Source organism: Salvelinus fontinalis, chromosome 7 (genome assembly GCF_029448725.1).
Source record: "Salvelinus fontinalis isolate EN_2023a chromosome 7, ASM2944872v1, whole genome shotgun sequence".
Lineage (NCBI taxonomy): Eukaryota > Metazoa > Chordata > Actinopteri > Salmoniformes > Salmonidae > Salvelinus > Salvelinus fontinalis.
Window position 1 is genome coordinate 23,209,573 of NC_074671.1, and position 21,253 is coordinate 23,230,825.

Genomic DNA, 21,253 nt, shown 5'->3' on the forward strand with positions numbered 1-21,253 from the left:
CGAGCCATGAGCAGCCAGAGCCGTCAGCCTACCATGAGCGTCGAGAGCCGTCAGCCTGCCATGAGCGTCGAGAGCCGTCAGCCTGCCATGAGCGTCGAGAGCCGTCAGCCTGCCATGAGCGTCGAGAGCCGTCAGCCTGCCATGAGCGTCGAGAGCCGTCAGCCTGCCATGAGCGTCGAGAGCCGTCAGCCTGCCATGAGCGTCGAGAGCCGTCAGCCTGCCATGAGCGTCGAGAGCCGTCAGCCTGCCATGAGCGTCGAGAGCCGTCAGCCTGCCATGAGCGTCGAGAGCCGTCAGCCTGCCATGAGCGTCGAGAGCCGTCAGCCTGCCATGAGCGTCGAGAGCCGTCAGCCTGCCATGAGCGTCGAGAGCCGTCAGCCAGCCATGAGCGTCAAGAGCCGTTCAGTCAGGATCTGCCTGAGTATATCAGCCGGGACCTGCCCCTTGTCCCGGTGCTGCCCCTTATCCCGGTGCTGCCCCTTGTCCCGGTGCTGCCCCTTGTCGCGGTGCTGCCCCTTGTCGCGGTGCTGCCCCTTGTCGCGGTGCTGCCCCTTGTCGCGGTGCTGCCCCTTGTCGCGGTGCTGCCCCTTGTCGCGGGGCTGCCCCTTGTCGCGGTGCTGCCCCTTATCCTGGTGCTGCCCCTTGTCCTGGTGCTGCCCCTTATCCCGGTGCTGCCCCTTATCCCGGTGCTGCCCCTTGTCCCGGTGCTGCCCCTTGTCCCGGTGCTGACCCTTGTCCCGGTGCTGCCCCTTCTCCCGGTGCTGGCCGTTCATTTAGGGGATGTTAGTTTTAGGGTGGTCATTGGGAGGGGAAGACAGAAGCGGGGAGTGACTATGGTGGTGTGGGGACAGCGTCCAGAGCCGGAGCCACTACCGTGGTCAACTGCCCACCCAGACCCTCCCCTGGACTTTGTGCTGGTGCGCCCGGCGTTCGCACCTTGAGGGGGGGTTTCTTTAACGGTCCTGACCTGTTTTATGTTGTTTTTGTATGTGTTTATGGTCAGGGCGTGTGTTTTGGGTGGGCAGTCTATGTTATCTGTTTCTATGTTGGTTTTGGTTGCCTGGTATGGCTCTTAATTAGAGGCAGGTGTTTTGCGTTCTCCTCTAATTAAGAGTCATATTTAGGTAGGGTGTTCTCACTGTTTGTTTGTGGGTGATTGTCTCCTGTGTCGTCGAATGTATGTACCATACGGGACTGTTTGGCTGTTCGTTTATTTTGATGTCGTCTGTTTCCTGTCCGTGAGTTTACGTTTAGTTGTGTAAGTTTATGTTCAGGTTTCGTCAACGTCGTTTTCTTGTTTTGTATATTTGAAAGTGTTTTGTTTTTCGTGTTGCCATCGTCGTTGTAAATAAAAAGATGGCTTATTTCCCAAATGCTGCATTTTGGTCTGATGATCCTTCTCTCCTCTCCTCGTCCGAGGATGAGGAGAAAGACAGCCCTTACACCCAAATTCATAGATAGAGCTATGGATGCCAGGACTGACCATCCATGATATCAAAATGATGGCTCTAACCATGTTTTGAGGCTATACAGTGTTGTTTAAATTTATTTTGTTTACAAACATTGGAGTAAAACAAGCATATATTTTGGGTTCTGATGGGGTACGACAGTTGAGCTAAGCGTATGAGGCATTTCAAAGTTATAATCTTCAAGAATCAACGGGTACATATAATGAATGTATAACTCCAAAAATGATGTAGCAACTGCAGACTGCCCCTTTAAGCTCAACTTTCTAAATAATGATAAAACCAGCAATCAGTTAGTTACATTGAGTCCCAACACATTTCAATGACAGTTTTATGTTAACGTATCTACAGTGTGTGAATAACACAAGCCTAATAGCGTCAGAGTGTGAAAGGCAAAGCAAGGACAAAGACAACACTGAGAAGTGAGGTGCGTTCTCCATGACCTTTGAGTCACAACAGACGCATGGGCATCCTAATTATAGGGCAGTCTTTGAAATACAAAGGAGGGTCAGATTACACGTTTCAACAGCAGAGTAGTGGTAAGGTGTCCAGCCATCATTCTTTCTGTCTGACAGGCAGTTCTTATAACACAAGCAGACTGGACAGCTGAGTATGAGGCATAAAAAGAGAGGTTGAGCCTAGAATAGACTGTTCAAGTATTGAGACTAAGTACGGAGCTTAATGAGGGGAGTAGAACATTTGAGGGTCAAATCAAACAGTGCAATGTAAAACAGGTTTTTAAAAAGTTAAATACTAGAGCATTGGGCAATAGTATGTAAGAGGCAATAATGCAAAATACAAGTGAATACAAATACTATGTCAATATGTTGTGGATCATGGTAGATTTTAGAGGCTTGAAATATATTGGCTGATGGGTGGGGTGGATGTACAGCGGGATCCAAAATGATTGACACCCTTGACAAAAGATGAGCGTTAATGACTGTATAAAATGTCTAATTCAAATACTGAGCTGTATTGTATGCTCAAAAAAATGTGGAAATTATATTATTTTATACTAAAATGATTCTACCATGATTACGGATCATTTATACCATGATTACGGATAATCCATTTTGGAGTCACTTTTATAAATAAGAATAAAATATGTTTCTAACCACTTTTATTTTAATGTGGAAGCTACCATGATTACCAATAATCCTAAATGAATCGTGATAAAGTTACAGAAGGTCAAAGATCATACCCCCAAAACATGCTAACCTCCCCTGTTATTGGTAGTGGTGAGAGGTTAGCATGTCTTGGGGGTATGATCTTTGACCCTCTGTAACTTTCTCACTCATCATTATTCCCGATTCATTCAGGATTATCGGTAATCATGGTAGCTTCCACATTAATACACAAGTATTTAGAAACACATTTTATTCTTATTTCTAATAAAAGTGACTCCAAAATGACACAATACATTAGTAACCATTCATTTCTACTGGGCAGTTAATACACATAATAATCTGGCACGTAATAATCTGAAACACAACCAAAACGAACTGCGAATGCTTTCAACAAGTTTGTAGAGTCACAAGCTTGATGTAGTCATTGCGTGCTAGGAATATGGGACCAAATACAAAACCTTTGACTACTTTATTCATAAGAATATTTTGGGGTGTCAATAATAGCGCCCCCCCACTGTACATTATCCTCAAGGGAAAGAATAACGTGCCAGTGAAAGTATTGGCTTACAAAACGTTGCTTCTTTTAAAATCCATCTTCGAGAGAGCACTATTTGTTTTTAGCCATCTACTGATATTGTTTTAGGGTAAAAGGTCACACTGTTTTTTCGTGATCAGTATGCATCTCCTCCTGTAGTGACAGGAATTCATTTCTCGACAGCTGGGAATTGGACACCTAACAGTATCATTGAGGAGTAGCATGTGGAAGCTAATTAGGAAACATTGAGGCTGAATGCTCAAGGTGTGAAAGCTGTAGGAGTCAAAGGTGCTCCTCTCTGTCTAAGGAGGGGAACTCTCTCTGGCGATGACAACCACTATATTGTCACCTTGTAGACGGCTTGTAGACAGCTTCACACTCACACATTGACAGCTATCTTGACCTTTTACGGTGTGTAACTACAAATCAAAGACCTGATGCCCCTTGAGTCAGCACCGTATATAGTATTCTACCCAGGATTTTCTGACCTGATTAGCCAGCACCTTACACAGGTTATTATAACAAAAAAAGGTAGAAGTGACATCCTAACACTTATAACGTAAGTGTTTTTTCTTAACATTTAATTTTAAAACATTAATATTCCTAACATACATTGAGTCCCTCTAGCATGAGTTTCTTGAAGAATGTGACATGTATTACTCAATATATGGCTTTAATTAATTTACTTATGTGCACTTCATATACTGAACACCCAAAGAACAATTTCACAGGGTTATTTTTGTCCTCAATGACAAAGGGAAGGAAACAATGCCACGTCAACAAGTCGAGGTCTAGTGTTATACTTACAATAGCTGTTACTCTTGGTGACAATAGATGTGAGAGTGACCTTGTCTTGGTGAACAAAGGACAGCTGCCCTTGTCTTCATCATAAGAACTCTATCATGCAATTCATTCACACACTGCAACAACACTTTCTCATTTCATCTCATTTACCCAACGCAATGTTGTAGGATGAGCAAGACTAAAATCCCCAAGTCATCACAAAGAGCAACGAATGGGGGGACAGGGGGAGTGTAAATCTTCTTTTTTTTTTTGACATATATTACTACAAACTGTTTTTGGAGCTAACTTACTTCGTGTCATTGCACATAAATACATAATTTGATGAATTCCCATTGGTCAAACATACATGCTTGTCATTTTTAGATGACTACAGTGCCTGAGACTGCCCTTTGATCAAGTGGGCTTTCAATGCAGCCAATTTCTCCCCTCCTCTGTCCGCCCTGGAATAGCCTGTTGTTATAACGAGCCTGATAGGTCAAAGACGTATACACCTCTAGCCCCAAATACAGCTCTTTTGAAATAATCAGTCTAATTTATGTAATGACATGAACTATCTCCATATAGGGCTGAGCAACTCTCTCTATAAAGAGTGATGGAGACCAGGGGAGACAGACCAGGGGAGACACAAGACACCGGACATCCTGAAGGTAAGCATATAGAGGCAGTCTGCTGAGGAGGGCAAAGATAATCATTATACAACCTAATAACTGTCTTACCGCATAAAACTGGCAACTCCATTGATATTTGTCTTTGTATTTGTCTATTTCATTCTCAGTAGAGATCCTTTCCACCAAACGTATCCAAGGGGTAACCAACAACAGGTAAGAATCATAATCTTCTAAAATAAAGGCCTCCTAGTGGTCTTTAACTGTGTTTCATAAAATGTGGATATTAATGCAAAAAATAATAATTTTGTTGTCTGTACTCATTAATCTAGTCAACTTGATTATGTGGCATAATACATCTATCCTGTACAGTAAATAGATGTTGTCAGTGTCATCACTACACAAGCTGTAGATTTCAGCTACAGTGGACCTAGTTACTTTTGGTCTGCTCTGAACCTCACATGTTTTGGTTTATATTCAACGTTCTATTGGTTTACTGACCTTCATATTGTTCAGATAAACTCTTACTAATCTATGACTCTAAATCTGGTAGCCTACTGGTGTTCTGCATCCACCCTCGTGTTTCTTTAGGCTTATATTTACATTTTATTGGCCTGCCATGACCATTATTCCAATTATACTACTCATATACGGTATATACATTTAACTGCCAAAAAATAATGGAAACACTTGAGTAAATGAGGGATAGAAAGTGTATTGAAAGCAGGTGCTTCCACACAGGTATGGATCCTGAATTAATTAAGTAATTAACATCCTATCATGCTTAGGGTCATGTATAATGATAATGGGCAGGCCATTATTTTGGCTACCATGGCTAAGCCCCCATAGGATGACAATGCCCCTTTTTCAAAAGGCACGAGTGGTCACTGAATGCTTTGATGAGCATGAAAACGATGTAAACCATATGCCATGGCCATCTCAGTCACCAGATCTCAACTCAATTGAACACTTATGGGAGAGTTTGGAGCAGCGCCTGAGACAGCGTTTTCCACCACCATCAACAAAACACCAAATTATTTAATTTCTCATAGAAGAATGTTGTCATATCCCTCCAACAGAGTTCCAGACAGTTGTAGAACCTATCCCAAGGTTCATTGAAGTTTTTCTGGCTTGTGGTGGCCCAACGCTCTATTTTTTATTTATTTGAATTTAACCTTTATTTAACCAGGCAAGCCAGTTAAGAACAAATTCTTATTTACAATGACGGCCTACCCCGGCCAAACCCGGACGACGCTGGGCCAATTGTGCGCCGCCCTATGGGACACCCAATCACAGCCAGATGTGATGCAGCCTGGATTAGAACCAGGGACTGCAGTGAGATGCAGTGCCTCAGACCGCTGCGCCCCTCGGGAGCAAAGACACTAAATATTGGTGTTTCCTTTATGTTGGCAGTTACCTGTACATACAGTCATACTAATATCTAATGTTCCAATTCATTTAGGTCTTTGGGGTAACATTTATGAAATTGTTTTGTTGTTGTTCTATGAAGGGAAAATCAGGACAAAGGTCTAATTTACACTGAATTTCAAAACTGGTTCCAGAGAACAGTGAAGTACAGCCCTGGAGCCCTAAATTTGTTGATGTATTTAATATGATTTAATATTCGTACTTTACACTGATATTAGGTTATTACCACAATATGCACGGTTCCCTTTGTCATTAACAGAATAAAATGTAAAACTATCAAAATATGGTTGATATTGTAAAAAATACTGTAAAGTATGAAGATCCAAATGGTTGTTCTTTCTTAAGTTTGAGAAATGTTTGTCATGAGAATCCTGGCATAAACAAACCATGGCAACAGTGAGAAGACAGCCACATGTAAATCTGAAGTTTAGCAAATTGAACCTAATAATAATAATAATAAATAGAATATACAGTGCATACACACTATCCACAACAACAAATACATGGTATTATTCCAACTCAAACCTGGTACTGTGTGTAATATATACATATGCATTCAATGGTCTGTTCCTGCCTTCACAGGTTTAAGAATGGGGGACACATTGATGGCAGAGTTTGGCGTCGCAGCGTCCTTTCTGCGTAAATCAGACAAGGAGCGTATGGAATGCCAGACTAGACCCTTTGACATAAAGAGAGAGTGCTATGTGCCTGACCCTGAGGTTGAGTATGTCAAGGCCACAATCACCAGCAGAGATGGTGCTAAAGTCACCGCTGATACTGAGTTTGGAAAGGTAAATATTTTGTTGAAAAACATTTCTGAAAAAATATGACCTGGAAAATGGATACCTGGAAAATCATAAGATAAAACATTTTTCTACTAAGAACTCTATGATTTATGAACAATTATTTATAAACTGAATTGAGTTATGCACTTTACTGTTTAGTATTTAAAAAATCTTACATGAGATACTAAAGCAGAATCCTTTAAATCTTTGACTTTCATGTAAATCAGGCATTACATGTAAATGGAGGATTTCTGTAAATTCTATGTTGTGTGTAATATCAAGTTAGGGTTTGTCTCAAATTGAATACTTCTGCACATTGAAAATGTAAAAAAAAAACGATTTAATTTGCACTTCTTTCAGACTGTTACTGTGAAGGAGGACGACGTCCACCCCCAGAACCCGCCAAAGTTTGATAAAATTGAGGACATGGCGATGTTCACCTTCCTGCACGAGCCCGCTGTGCTGTTTAACCTCAAAGAGCGTTACGCAGCCTGGATGATCTACGTAAGTAATGACCTGTCTGCTATTATCTCCATTAAATCAAGTATTAATTCAAATGAATTAAACTAAATATGCATCCCCTTGTCTTTGACAGACCTACTCAGGGCTGTTCTGTGTTACTGTCAACCCATACAAGTGGCTGCCAGTGTACGATCAGTCTGTTGTCAATGCATACAGAGGCAAGAAGAGGACAGAAGCTCCTCCTCACATCTTCTCCATCTCTGACAATGCCTACCAGTACATGTTGTCAGGTAAATATAACTTCTCCTTTTCATCTATATAAATCAAATGATATTTGGATAATGTCACATTTACTGATACTTCTCTTTCAACAGACAGGGAAAATCAGTCTGTCCTTATCACGTAAGTACATCAACCAAAGGCTATATCCATTTGAGACTATTTAAAGTTAAGAGAAATTCTGAGACATCAACATTTGTATTTTAAATCCCAGTGGAGAATCCGGTGCTGGAAAGACTGTTAACACCAAGAGAGTCATCCAGTATTTCGCCAGCATTGCTGCTGTTGGCGGAAAGAAAAGTGCAGCAGAAGAAAAAAAGGTAACATTTAATGCAAATGAAATATTCTTCATGGCTGGATGGGTAGATGTTGACAAAACCCAATTTTATTCATAGAGTATTGTTTTTTGTCGCAGCATTTTAACACTGTGTGGTTGTTGGGTTGTAGGGGACCCTGGAGGATCAAATCATCCAGGCCAATCCTGCCCTGGAGGCTTTTGGTAATGCCAAGACCATCAGGAATGACAACTCCTCCCGATTTGTAAGTTTGGTCTTTGTTTGTCAAATATTATTCAAACCTTATTATACATGTTCAGTGTTCCCCCTATATGGACAACCGCTGCAAAAATATGTCATTTAATACATACACTACCGTTCAAAAGTTTGGGGTCACTTAGAAATGTCCTTGTTTTTGAAAGAAAAGCAATTTTTTTGTCCATTAAAATAAAATAAATCAGAAATACAGTGTAGACATTGTTAATGTTGTAAATGACTATTGTAGCTGGAAACGGCAGATGTTTTATTTTATGGAATATCTACATAGGCATACAGAGGCCCATTTTCAGCAACCATCACTCCTGTCTTCCAATGGCATGTTGTGTTAGAGTGGAGAGAAATGTTTTTAATATGATATTTGAGTGAGACTGAGAGTGACTGGTCTCCATCCCTATCAAAGTTGCCCATTCCTGCATTACACCATGCAATCTCAAGTGCACCTAAGGTATTCAAAAAGAAAACAAATACTACTTGAACCCAGATGTAATGTGCTTATTAATTTCTGCTTTGACAATAACTTACAGGGTAAATTCATCCGAATTCATTTTGGAGTCACTGGGAAGCTTTCGTCTGCTGACATTGAGACTTGTGAGTACAACACTCAACTTGCCCAGGCTTGAACAGATCTCTTTGACAGGAAACATTAATACCAAAATAACCTTTCCATACTGATCAGATCTTCTGGAGAAGTCACGTGTCACGTTCCAGCTCAAGGCTGAGAGAGACTATCACATCTTCTACCAGATCCTGTCCCAAAAGAAACCAGAACTGCTGGGTGAGTATTAAATCATCAAACTGAGTAGGGTTGAGGTCAATTCTGGATTCAACTGAACATTTCTGATGAAATCAAATGAAATTATTATGATGCAGCCAGCCCAGGCCTTGTGCTACCCCCATTCCCTACTGTAAAACACAATGTTAAATGATTTATGCGGTAACATTTTCTTTGTATATAAAAAAGTTGCAATTATTAAAATGTAATTTAAGCACACAACATAAAAATGTTATGCACACATAACAATCTCCAGCAATTTATTTTAAACTATCCTGTCTATTTATAATATTACAGTTTTCTTTTTGCACAAAGCAATTTTTCTAATTGACCCCAACCCTAATACTGAGTATATTATGTTATGACCTATACCACAGCATGAACACAAATTAAACTGAGCTGTTCAATTATTTTCAGAGATGCTACTCATCACCAGCAATCCCTATGACTATGCCTTCATCTCCCAAGGAGAGATTGCTGTAACTTCCATTAACGATGCAGATGAGCTAATGGCTACTGATGTGAGTAATATATCTATATAGTGTATATGCAATAACATTTCACTTGTATCCAACCCCTTCTCCAATACAAAACAATGGCCTTTTATTTCGGAACTAGGATGCCTTTAATGTGCTTGGATTTGCCCAAGAAGAGATTAATGGCATTTATAAGCTGACTGGTGCAATCATGCACTACGGCAACATGAAGTTCAAGAATAAGCAGCGGGAGGAGCAAGCAGAAGCAGATGGCACGGAGGGTGAGTGCTGAAGATTTAAAACCTCTCACTTCAATATGCAGTAGTATCTTAAAATCTAAAATCAGTTAGATTGCCTCTTCCAATCATAAAACTTTGCCTTTCCAGATATTGACAAAGCTGCATATCTGATGTGTCTGAACTCTGCTGACGTGGTCAAGGGGCTGTGTAACCCAAGGGTCAAAGTAGGAAATGAGTGGGTCACCAAAGGTCAGAATGTCAACCAAGTGAGTCTTCAACATTTAAAAAATAATATTCAGCATAAAACTTGTCTATGTTCATACCTGTAATTCCCAATTGAGCATGATTTTTTTTGTCTAGAACTAGGCCTAATCTGTGTCTAGGAAACTGTCCCTAAGTGTTTATGTTGAGGCTATGTTTCAGTAATTTATTTTCTCTATATTTTGTAGGTGTACTACTCTGTTGGTGCACTGGCAAAGAAAATTTACGAGAACATGTTCCTCTGGATGGTGATAAGAATCAACCTTACTCTGGACACTAAGAATGCTCGCCAGCACTACATTGGTGTGCTGGACATTGCTGGCTTTGAGATCTTTGATGTGAGTGTTTGATGTAAATTTGATAAAAATGGAATCTAGAACATTACAGCAGACAAAATAAAGTAACTGTGAACTTCTATTTCAGTTTAACACCTTTGAGCAGCTGTGCATCAACTTCACTAATGAGAAGCTGCAGCAGTTCTTCAACCACCACATGTTTGTGCTGGAACAGGAAGAGTATAAGAAAGAGGGCATCGTCTGGGAGTTCATTGACTTTGGCATGGACTTGGCTGCCTGCATTGACCTCATTGAAAGGGTTGGTGTCTTCAGTTTTGTAGTAGTTGATGTGACCTTAGTAATATTTGATATTTTAAAGGCAATCTTTATAAATGTGCTGATATTTATTCACTATGCTTTTCCGTTAGCATTAATTTATTTTCATTCATTCCTTCCACTAGCCCATGGGTATCATGTCCATCCTTGAAGAGGAGTGCATGTTCCCCAAGGCCAGTGATTCTACATTCAAAGCTAAGCTGTATGAAAACCATCTGGGCAAAAATGCATGCTTCCAGAAGCCTAGAATTATTAAGGGTAGACCAGAGGCCCATTTCTCCCTGGTTCACTATGCTGGCATTGTTGACTACAACATTGGCAACTGGCTGGTGAAGAACAAGGACCCGCTGAATGAGACTGTGGTCGGACTGTTCCAGAAGTCAAGTCTTAAGTTCCTGGCAAACCTGTTCGCAAACTATGCTGGTGCAGAAGGTGGTACTATGTGTTCACATCTGCAAAGACTACAACACATTCAAATAAATAACAATCCACAGTATATCATAGTAGTAAAAATAGTATATTTGAATAGTTATTTCATTATCATACAGCACCTGAAGAAAAAGCGGCTGGAGGAAAAAAGAAGAAAGGCTCTTCCTTCCAGACTGTGTCTGCATTGCACAGGGTAAATCTGAGCTTAAATCAATATGTTTCTGATGTTTTCACATGGAAGATTATTAACAGATGTATTACATTTGCACAACATTTGAGATAACAGTATTAAATGCCACTGTGACTCGTAAGGTACTTGGAAACTCATTCAATGATGGACAATTCTACATTTGTCATACTCACAGGAGAACTTGGGTAAACTCATGACCAACTTGAGGTCTACTCACCCCCACTTTGTGCGTTGCATCATCCCCAACGAGACCAAGACTCCTGGGGCCATGGAGAATCCTCTGGTCATGCACCAGCTGCGCTGTAACGGTGTGCTGGAAGGCATCAGGATCTGCAGAAAGGGCTTCCCCAACAGAATCCTGTATGCTGACTTCAAACAAAGGTAAAAATAATGATTAATTTCCTTATCAAAATAAATTCAACTGTTTACCTATTCAAATGTTCTCTTTTTTAAGATATTTGCTTTCTGATTTAAATTCAGATACCGCATCCTCAATCCAAATGCTATCCCTGAGGGTCAGTTCATTGACAATATGAAGGCAGCTGAAAAACTGTTGGGCTCTCTGGACATTGACCACACCCAGTACAGATTAGGACACACTAAGGTAAGTTCTCTAAATAGATTAAAAGCAATAAGACCTGTTGGAACAGGATGGAAAAATAGCAGCAATTATCAGGTCCGAGTAGTATATTAACAATACACCACCATCTGGCCAACCTGAGGAATAATTATTGAAATAACTGCTGATATACCATTGATCGTGCTTATATCATGTTATCTGTCTCTAGTGCAAATGGGTCATGTCAAGAAATACACATTTATACTTGGTATAGTATCACAAGCTAGTAGATCCAGATCTACAGTAAGCAATTGAAAGCATAGTGGCCATGATGTTTGAAATAGACTTCAGTGTTAATTTTGTCAGCTATTTTGGAATTAGTTTTAGTCTTAGATTTTGTGACTAAAATACCTTTTAGTCTTAGTCCCATTTGAGTAATTTCCCCCTTCTCGGTTTTAGTTATCAGTCAACAAAAATTCTGGATAATTTTAGTCTTAGTCCCAGTCATTTAATCACATATTATTCAGTGCATTATTTTTCCATTAAATAATGAATATTTAACTTCCCTCATGTGGATTTTAAGATAACCTTGTCCCACTAGGCCTACTATCCCCTCATATAGCCGGCACATTGATATTGTGGCAGATTGTAACCAATGCCAGCCATGATTTACCATATAGCCAAGGCTACAAAGTCAAGGCTACTGAAAGACGTTAATTCTGCCAATGAGAGGATTGCACTATGCAGAAATTGCTCTGCCATTTCTTGGTTGCTAAAATTCTAATAGTTCGCCTAATTCCAATTTATGTTACAATACAAGCACGTATAGTGTAGAGAATCATTGTACCATCTAAAACACTGTGAAATGTATTTTCCATAACCAAAAATATTGTATTTTCAGCTGTTTGAAGCTGGTGTACAAAACCGAAAGTAAAAAACAAAACTTATGAATGGGAAGCAAATGAATAGGTCACATAGAACAGATCTACTGCTTCTTAGACTTGCTTTCAATGAGAATGACAGATCTATAACTAACATTTCTATGTGAATTTGGTCAGGTTGCCCAAAAAGTTACATATTGCAGCTTTAAATCTTCTGCAAAGGCATGAATGTTTATGATTGGACAATACAGATGGAAAGGAGCTTCATGTCAAATTGAATGTCCATTAGTCTCACATGAAATTCAAGTCTCATCACATTTTTAGCAACTAAAATGAATACTAATTTGTTAGAGTTTGATAATTTCTTTCATGGCATCTCCTCATCTCGTCGTTAGTTTTCTTCAGGGAAAATAGGTAATTGACAAATATTCTTTGACATAGTTATTGTTAACAGAAATGAACACAGTTAGACTTTATGTACTTATTTTTAAAGACCTTGCCAATATGTGTAACTCTCGGTAAACATGCTGGGACTGAAGTTGTAAAATCAATTGCACATAAGAGGGCCAACTTGTGTTCAATTTGTGACATTTTTGTACAGAGACAAGAAATCAGCAATCTAAACATGACTACCAAGTCTTGTAAATCTGGGGGGTACCACATTCAAGTTATTGTTGGTCAACTGGCAGAAAAATACAATCCTTCCAAATACAAGAAGATCTAAGCACCACATTATGGCCTTTGTGTATCTTCAGGTGTTCTTCAAGGCTGGTCTCCTGGGTCTACTTGAGGAGATGAGAGACGATCGTCTCGCTCTTATCATCACTGGCTTCCAGGCCCGATCACGTGGTCTACTTGCTAGAATTGAGTTCCAGAAAATGGTTGACCGCAGGTTGGAATAATAAACAAAACTTCTGCAGACAATATGGTGAAGGTGGAAAAGGTTTTTATAACAAGCTAATTTTATTCAATTTCACAGGGATGCCTTGCTTGTGATCCAATGGAACATTCGTGCCTTCATGGGTGTCAAGAATTGGCCCTGGATGAAGATGTTCTTCAAGATCAAACCTCTGCTGAAGTCAGCAGAGACTGAGAAGGAGATGGCCAACATGAAGGAAGAATTCCTGAAGCTTAAAGAGGCTTATGCTAAATCTGAAGCCCGTAGAAAGGAGCTGGAAGAGAAAATGATCTCCCTTCTCCAAGAGAAGAACGACCTGCAGCTTGCAGTCCAAACTGTGAGTAATATTAACTGCATTGCAGTTGCTGCATTCACATCCTTTGTCAAAATGGTATTTCCTAGTTAGCTATTAGCACTAGAGAAATTGAAAAAGAGAGAGAGAAGAGACATGATTTGCTAAATAGATACGTACAATCAGCATTTGTCTATCATTTGTAGTGTCCAAATATTTTGCTACCAAACTTTTGAGCTTTGGAGAATTTGATATACTTACAACATATTGACACATTGACAGTCAGAAGACACTATTGGTGATGCTGAAGAGAGATGTGAGGGTCTGATCAAGAGCAAAATCCAGCTTGAGGCCAAAGCCAAAGAGCTGACAGAAAGACTGGAGGATGAGGAGGAGATGAATTCAGAGCTAACTGCTAAGAAGAGGAAGCTGGAGGATGAGTGCTCAGAACTCAAGAAGGACATTGATGATCTGGAGCTCACTCTGGCTAAAGTGGAGAAGGAAAAGCATGCCACAGAGAACAAGGTAAACGCTTTTCTTTATTCTTGTGTTGTTAAAACGTAATGTGCCGGAGTCTGGCGTAGCGGTTTCAGCTCCCGACTCCGGACCACACATGCATCCTTGGTTCGAGCCAAATTAATTGGTTTGGATAAAAGTGTAATGACAATGTTCTGTTTCCTTAGGTTAAAAACCTGACTGAGGAGATGGCAGCTCTGGATGAAATTATTGCCAAGCTGACCAAGGAGAAGAAGGCTCTGCAAGAGGCTCATCAACAAACGCTGGATGATCTGCAGAGTGAGGAGGACAAAGTCAACACGCTGACCAAGGCCAAAGCCAAACTGGAACAGCAAGTTGATGATGTGAGTATCAAATAGTAATTCATAAAAAGTACAACACAATTAGTAATATCCCAAAAACACGCTAGAGTAAATTGCTGACTCTGAATATTGTTTAATATATCCTTTATCAGCTTGAAGGGTCTCTGGAGCAAGAGAAGAAGGTGAGAATGGACCTTGAGAGAGCCAAGAGAAAGCTGGAGGGAGACTTGAAGTTGACCCAGGAGAGCCTAATGGACCTGGAGAATGACAAGCAGCAGCTGGAGGAGAGAATGAAGAAGTAAGATCACAACCCATAACACCGCATGAATAGTTATTTTACAGAAAGTGCTCAAATGTGTTATTTACTTATCAGGAAGGACTTTGAGATGAGCCAACTCAACAGCAAGATTGAGGATGAGCAAGCGATGAGTGCCCAGCTTCAGAAGAAACTGAAGGAGCTGCAGGTATTTCAATAGCATCGTTGAAAAGGGAATCTTTCTGTTACATATGCTTATGTTCTGATCATACTAGAAAATTTGAATTCCTACCATTTCAGGCCCGCATTGAGGAGCTGGAGGAAGAGCTGGAGGCTGAAAGAGCTGCCCGTGCCAAGGTGGAGAAACAGAGGGCAGACTTGTCCCGAGAGCTAGAAGAGATCAGTGAGAGGCTGGAGGAGGCTGGTGGAGCCACTTCTGCCCAGATTGAGATGAACAAGAAGAGGGAGGCTGAGTTCCAGAAGGTGCGCAGAGACCTTGAAGAGGCTACCCTGCAGCATGAGGCTACAGCTGCCACTCTGAGGAAGAAAAATGCTGACAGTGTAGCTGACCTGGGAGAACAGATTGACAACCTTCAGAGGGTGAAGCAGAAGCTGGAGAAAGAGAAGAGTGAGCTCAGGTTGGAGCTGGATGATGTGGTCTCCAACATGGAACAGATTGTCAAGTCTAAAGTATGTGGTATCATTGGTAAATCAAAGAGAAAAATCTATACATGCTTTTTAAAGATGCAATCTAGTGATGCTGTTCTGTATTTATTTGTGTATTTTTTTTTACATTTGTTTTTAGACAAACTTGGAGAAAATGTGCCGCACTCTAGAGGACCAGATGAGTGAATACAGGACAAAAGCTGAGGAAGGACAGCGTTCCATCAATGATTTCACCATGCAGAAAGCAAAGCTTCAAACTGAGAATGGTACATACAGTATATTAACAAAAAACCTGAACAGCCAAAATGAATAACCACAGTATGTAATATCATTGAAAATAATTTTGAATTGAATGAAAACAGGTGAATTTGCCAGACAGTTGGAGGAGAAGGACTCTCTGGTCTCTCAACTGACCAGAGGTAAGCAGTCCAACGTTCAGCAGATTGAAGACCTCAAGAGACAACTGGAGGAGGAAGTCAAGGTATTGATACAACAATTGCAGTGCCCTTTATCCAACTGCTATCTATCCTCTGGCATAATTACAGATCTTTTTTAAAATTTCCTTACCAGGCAAAGAACGCGCTTGCCCATGCAGTGCAGTCTGCTCGCCATGACTCAGATCTGTTGAGGGAGCAGTATGAGGAGGAGCAGGAGGCCAAGTCTGAGCTGCAGCGTGGCATGTCCAAGGCTAATGCTGAGGTGGCTCAGTGGAGAACCAAGTATGAAACTGATGCCATCCAGAAGACTGAGGAGCTTGAGGACGCAAAGTAAGGATGTTTTATTACTTCCTCTTACTTTTCAGGATATTGAACATTGGCTGAATGAGCGATACACAAAAGTACATGACGAATAAATAATAAGTTGAATACCTGTTAAACAATCACTGTATATCAGAAAGAAAAAAGTCAGATGTTCAGAAGTGTGGTTCTTATCTGTGTCAATCTAGGAAGAAGCTGGCACAGCGTCTGCAGGATGCAGAGGAAGCTGTGGAAGCTGTTAATGCTAAATGTTCATCCCTGGAGAAGACTAAACACAGACTCCAGAATGAGATTGAAGATCTCATGGTGGATGTGGAGAGATCCAATGCAGCTGCTGCCTCTCTGGACAAGAAGCAAAGGAACTTTGACAAGGTAAATTTGGGGGGGGATACGCAAGTCGTAGGAGGCTTCAATATAGTACATGAGGGGCGGCAGGTAGCCTGGTGGTTCGAGAAGTGGGCCAGCAAGAAGGTTGATGTTGAGTGAGCTAGAAACCAGAATGTTTCTGGCATCATCTTACACACTACCATCGCCTGTCATTGTGCAATTGAGCAAGGCACTTAACCCCCTATAATTGCTCCAGCTGCACTGTGGATGAAACATTGCTTCCAGCCCGTGTGTGTCTCAAAAAATTGGGTTGTGAGTTCTCTGTAAGTTAATGGACAATAAAATACATCTTATCTTAATGGTATACTGTATTCCAACTACCTAAAATACCTGTATGATTTCCAGATCTTGGCTGACTGGAAGCAGAAGTTTGAGGAGTCTCAGACTGAGCTGGAGAGCTCCCAGAAAGAGGCCAGATCTCTCAGCACTGAGCTCTTCAAACTCAAGAACTCTTATGAGGAGTCTCTGGATCATCTGGAGACCATGAAGAGGGAGAACAAGAACCTCCAAGGTCAGACCATGAGCATTATTAGCCTATATAATTTAGTCAATGAAAGATCGATATATAATAGAGATTATGAGTGTGAATGTTTAAACGTTAAAACGGAATTGGGATCGTTGAAGTAAAGAAAAAATCCACTAACAAAAAACATTTTCTTTGTGTGTTTTCCCCCACAAAATGAAAATCACAGTGCAGTTATCACAAAACATATTCTTTGCCATGTTATAGCCAAACTAGGCGATAGGCTATAAAGGCCTGGGGTTTGTTGTGTAATTTAAATAAAACCAGAGGGGAAAGAGGCTAATTTTAGGCTACTTTGGAAAATTTACAGATTACCAAGACATATGAGAATGGCCCCGTCCTCTCTCTCACTCGCGCTGGCTCGCATGCTGTTGCTCTTTGCTAATGATGCAAATATGTGTTCAGTCTTCCGGTCTGTTGCAAGCCAAGAAATTGCGAGATACAGCTTCCATTTGGAGATAAAGCTTTTGATTACCCAATAGATAGAGTCAGCACCGTGCACTTGGCCTGTCTGTATAGTGGCCGACCTGCCTATACTGTGCCCCTCCCCTCTCTCTCCGTCCCTCTCTAGCTCGCTATAGAAAATGTGAGTGTTCTCGTTAGTACGGCAACTAATCAGTCTCCTCCTTTCTAAAATTACTGAATTTTAGTAGTTGAGGAGTCGCGGAATCTAATCTTGACACTCACAAATGGGAGTCGAAACATGGAGATGACGTGCAAGGAGTCAAGGAATCAATTATTTTGGAGTAGACACTCCACCACTAAATCATCGTCATTAACAGTTGGAAAAATGGCAAAGGCAAGAGACAGCAGTGGAGTCCTATATGGCAATACTTTGACAAATTAAATGAGAAGGTGGTGAAATGCAAACTTTGCGAGGTAGAATTGAGGTACAGTAAATGGTAGTACAGGTGCAGTGCTTCACCATCTGAAAGGGACGCACCGTGAAACCCAAACCGTTGCTGGCAGCAGCACAGCTGCAGTGTGAATTCACGTGGAATTTTATGCATTTTATAAAATCGGTTAAACGGAAAACCGATACAACATCTCTGATTAAACGTTGGGATTTTTCCCCATTTGTCTCATCCCTAATCAACAATAGTTATCACAAAATGATTCCGATGTACAATATTCCGATGTACAATATTTTTCCACAGAGGAAATTTCTGACCTGACTGAGCAGCTTGGTGAAGGAGGAAAGAGCATCCATGAGCTGGAAAAGATCCGTAAACAGCTGGAGCAGGAGAAGGCTGAGATACAGTCTGCTCTAGAGGAAGCTGAGGTGAGAATAGAAAACATTTACAGATAGTGAAAGTAATTTTATTTGAAGATCTTACAAACTATGGGTGGCTGTGTTGTCATAGGCCTCCCTAGAGCACGAGGAAGGCAAGATCATGAGAGCTCAGCTGGAGTTCAATCAGGTGAAATCTGACATTGAGCGCAAGCTGGTGGAGAAGGATGAGGAAATGGAGATGAATAAGAGGAACCAGCAGAGAGTTGTGGATACCCTGCAAAGCTCCCTGGAGTCAGAGACTCGCAGCAGGAATGAAGCTCTCAGGCTGAAGAAGAAGATGGAAGGAGACCTCAATGAGATGGAGATCCAGCTCAGCCAGGCCAACAGGCAGGCATCCGAGGCCCAGAAGCAACTTAAGGGTCTCCATTCCCATCTGAAGGTATTATTTCCACACCATTGAATTAAAAGCATTGCTTGTGCCTTCAGATAAAGCCAAACCACACTGTGAAACAAGAAAATAAATATAGTAAAATCAGTAATTCTCTTACAGGATTCTCAAATGCAGCTGGATGATGCTCTTCGTAGCAATGATGACCTGAAGGAGAACATTGCTATTGTGGAGAGACGCAACAACCTTATGCAGGCTGAACTGGATGAGCTGAGAGCCCTGGTGGAGCAGACTGAGAGAGGCCGCAAACTGGCTGAGCAGGAACTGCTGGATGTTAGTGAGAGAGTTCAACTTCTACACTCACAGGTAAGACAGTGATATAGAACAATTAGGGTTCTCCTTAAATATCTGCTACTTGAGGTACGTAGAGGTAATATAAACATAATTTGTCATATATATGTGTAGAACACCAGCCTACTGAGCCAGAAGAAAAAGCTAGAGGGCGACACATCCCAGCTTCAGAATGAAGTAGAGGAGGCTGTGCAGGAGTGTAGAAATGCTGAGGAAAAGGCCAAGAAGGCCATTACTGATGCTGCCATGATGGCAGAGGAGCTGAAGAAGGAGCAGGACACCAGTGCTCACCTGGAGCGCATGAAAAAGAACATGGAGCAGACCATCAAGGACCTGCAGCACCGCCTGGATGAAGCTGAACAAATCGCCATGAAGGGTGGCAAGAAGCAGATCCAGAAGCTGGAGGCCAGAGTAAGTGTCTAAACTACATTCTCTTCTATTAATTCAATGTCACATTTCATATTTCTAGTCATATTTGTAGCTTCAATATTGAAAGTAGTGGTAACTAACAAAGTAATTAGAAATGGTGTGTTAACATTGATCATGTCTTTCTAGGTGAGAGAGCTAGAGACTGAAGTGGAACTGGAGCAAAGGAGGAGCAGTGATTCTGTGAAAGGAGTCCGTAAATATGAGAGACGCATCAAGGAGCTCACATACCAGGTACATTGTTTTAATTTGACAGTGCAGAGTTAACAATTCACATTAACATGCTCAGAATCAAATGTAAGATAAAAACAGTATATGACTCTATTTCTTCCCTGCTTTTTGTGTGCAGACTGAGGAAGACCGTAAGAATTTGAGCCGCCTGCAGGACCTGGTGGACAAACTGCAGCTGAAGGTCAAATCCTACAAGAGAACTTCAGAGGAGGCTGTAAGTAACCTTCTATCATCCATATGTTATATATTTAATCCTCAAATTGCTGTGTTTGCTAGAAACTTAAATCATATTTTTTTAAATTCACAGGAGGAACAAGCCAATTCCAATTTGGGCAAGTTCCGCAAGATTCAGCATGAACTGGATGAGGCAGAAGAGAGGGCTGATATTGCTGAGTCTCAGGTCAACAAGATGAGAGCCAAGAGTCGTGATGCCGGCTCCAAGGTCAGTGAAGATGCTGTTTCAAAAGCCTCAACTTTCTGGGAACTGGGATTCTGTTTAATGGTCATTTCAATTCTCGATATTAACCCATTGATTCCTGAAGAAATTAAGAATAAATGCATAATATATTACATTGTTACCAAGTAACTATACATACCTGTTGAAGTTCCCCATTGTAAAATTTCAAAAGGAAGACACGGTATATGGCAATATAAAATGTTTTTCAGTACACAGTAAAATGTTCTAATAATCAATCAATCTATCTATCTATTTTCTCTGTTACAGAAAGGAAAGGATGAGGAGTGAGGCCAAGAGTTGTGATGCTGGCTCCCAGGTCAGTTCTTTCAATGAAAATAATAATATTGGTTATAATTTGCAAACTCATCTCAAGTAAGACAGTCCCAAGCATTTGATGTCCAATAACCATACTATCATTCATATAACTATAAATTGGAATATTGTTCCCTGTCATGGGTAAAAAAATATATATTCAAAAGCACGATATATTTTGGTTTCAGTGGAGAGTTACTACTTACTGTGTGATGGCAAGCAACACATTTTGAAGAATTGTGATAAATGCTGGACATCGTTGCTTCTTGATTTTTTTGGGGTAAAATCTTGAATTTACTAGTCGACACAGTTAGTGTTATTCATGATGTTTATTGTGTATTCTATACACTCAAATAAGGAGCCCCATCGTTTAATATATATTTGACAATGCCCAGAATATTGTAAGAATGTTTTTTTAGTGTTTACAGTAGTTTATTACATTTTAACCTTCATCCATCTTGTGTCACAGAAAGGACATGATGAAGAGTGAAGCTCTCGGATGGACCTTTCTGAAAATCTCCTGACTGTAGTGCTTTAGTTTTTTTCTCTATTCTCCATGTAACATGAGCAGAATAAAGAATAAAGTCAAGTTAAACAGCACCTTTGTGTATTGCTTGATTCTATTACGAATAGGTTTGGAATCCACTATTATTTAACAAAATTAAGTTAACACTGGTTTTCATAATATACTGGTAACTTACCTCACAGAGAATCATGACAATAGACAAATATCTCTCACTTTTGCATCTGGGGGTGCTTCTGAGCCAAATTGGGTCCCCTAAATGAACAGATA

The 21,253-nt window shown here is 40.7% G+C and overlaps 1 protein-coding gene across 1 annotated transcript; it reads left to right on the forward strand.

Moving 5' to 3' along the window:
- The first annotated feature begins 6,553 nt into the window (after window positions 1-6,553).
- LOC129859247 (myosin-7-like) lies at window positions 6,554-21,004 on the forward strand. Its single transcript, XM_055928764.1, has 38 exons — window positions 6,554-6,756; window positions 7,111-7,254; window positions 7,346-7,502; window positions 7,587-7,614; window positions 7,706-7,811; window positions 7,939-8,031; window positions 8,570-8,633; window positions 8,722-8,820; window positions 9,235-9,338; window positions 9,436-9,574; window positions 9,680-9,798; window positions 9,982-10,131; window positions 10,217-10,387; window positions 10,530-10,836; window positions 10,953-11,026; window positions 11,199-11,404; window positions 11,504-11,627; window positions 13,219-13,355; window positions 13,443-13,698; window positions 13,936-14,178; window positions 14,337-14,513; window positions 14,624-14,769; window positions 14,845-14,935; window positions 15,028-15,417; window positions 15,533-15,659; window positions 15,756-15,874; window positions 15,964-16,160; window positions 16,340-16,523; window positions 16,884-17,049; window positions 18,219-18,343; window positions 18,426-18,734; window positions 18,846-19,049; window positions 19,149-19,445; window positions 19,590-19,694; window positions 19,810-19,905; window positions 19,999-20,133; window positions 20,416-20,464; window positions 20,930-21,004. Exons 1-37 carry the CDS (start codon window positions 6,556-6,558, stop codon window positions 20,434-20,436), a joined length of 5,811 nt encoding a protein of 1,936 aa, XP_055784739.1. The 5' UTR covers window positions 6,554-6,555; the 3' UTR covers window positions 20,437-20,464; window positions 20,930-21,004.
- Window positions 21,005-21,253: the final 249 nt, after the last annotated feature.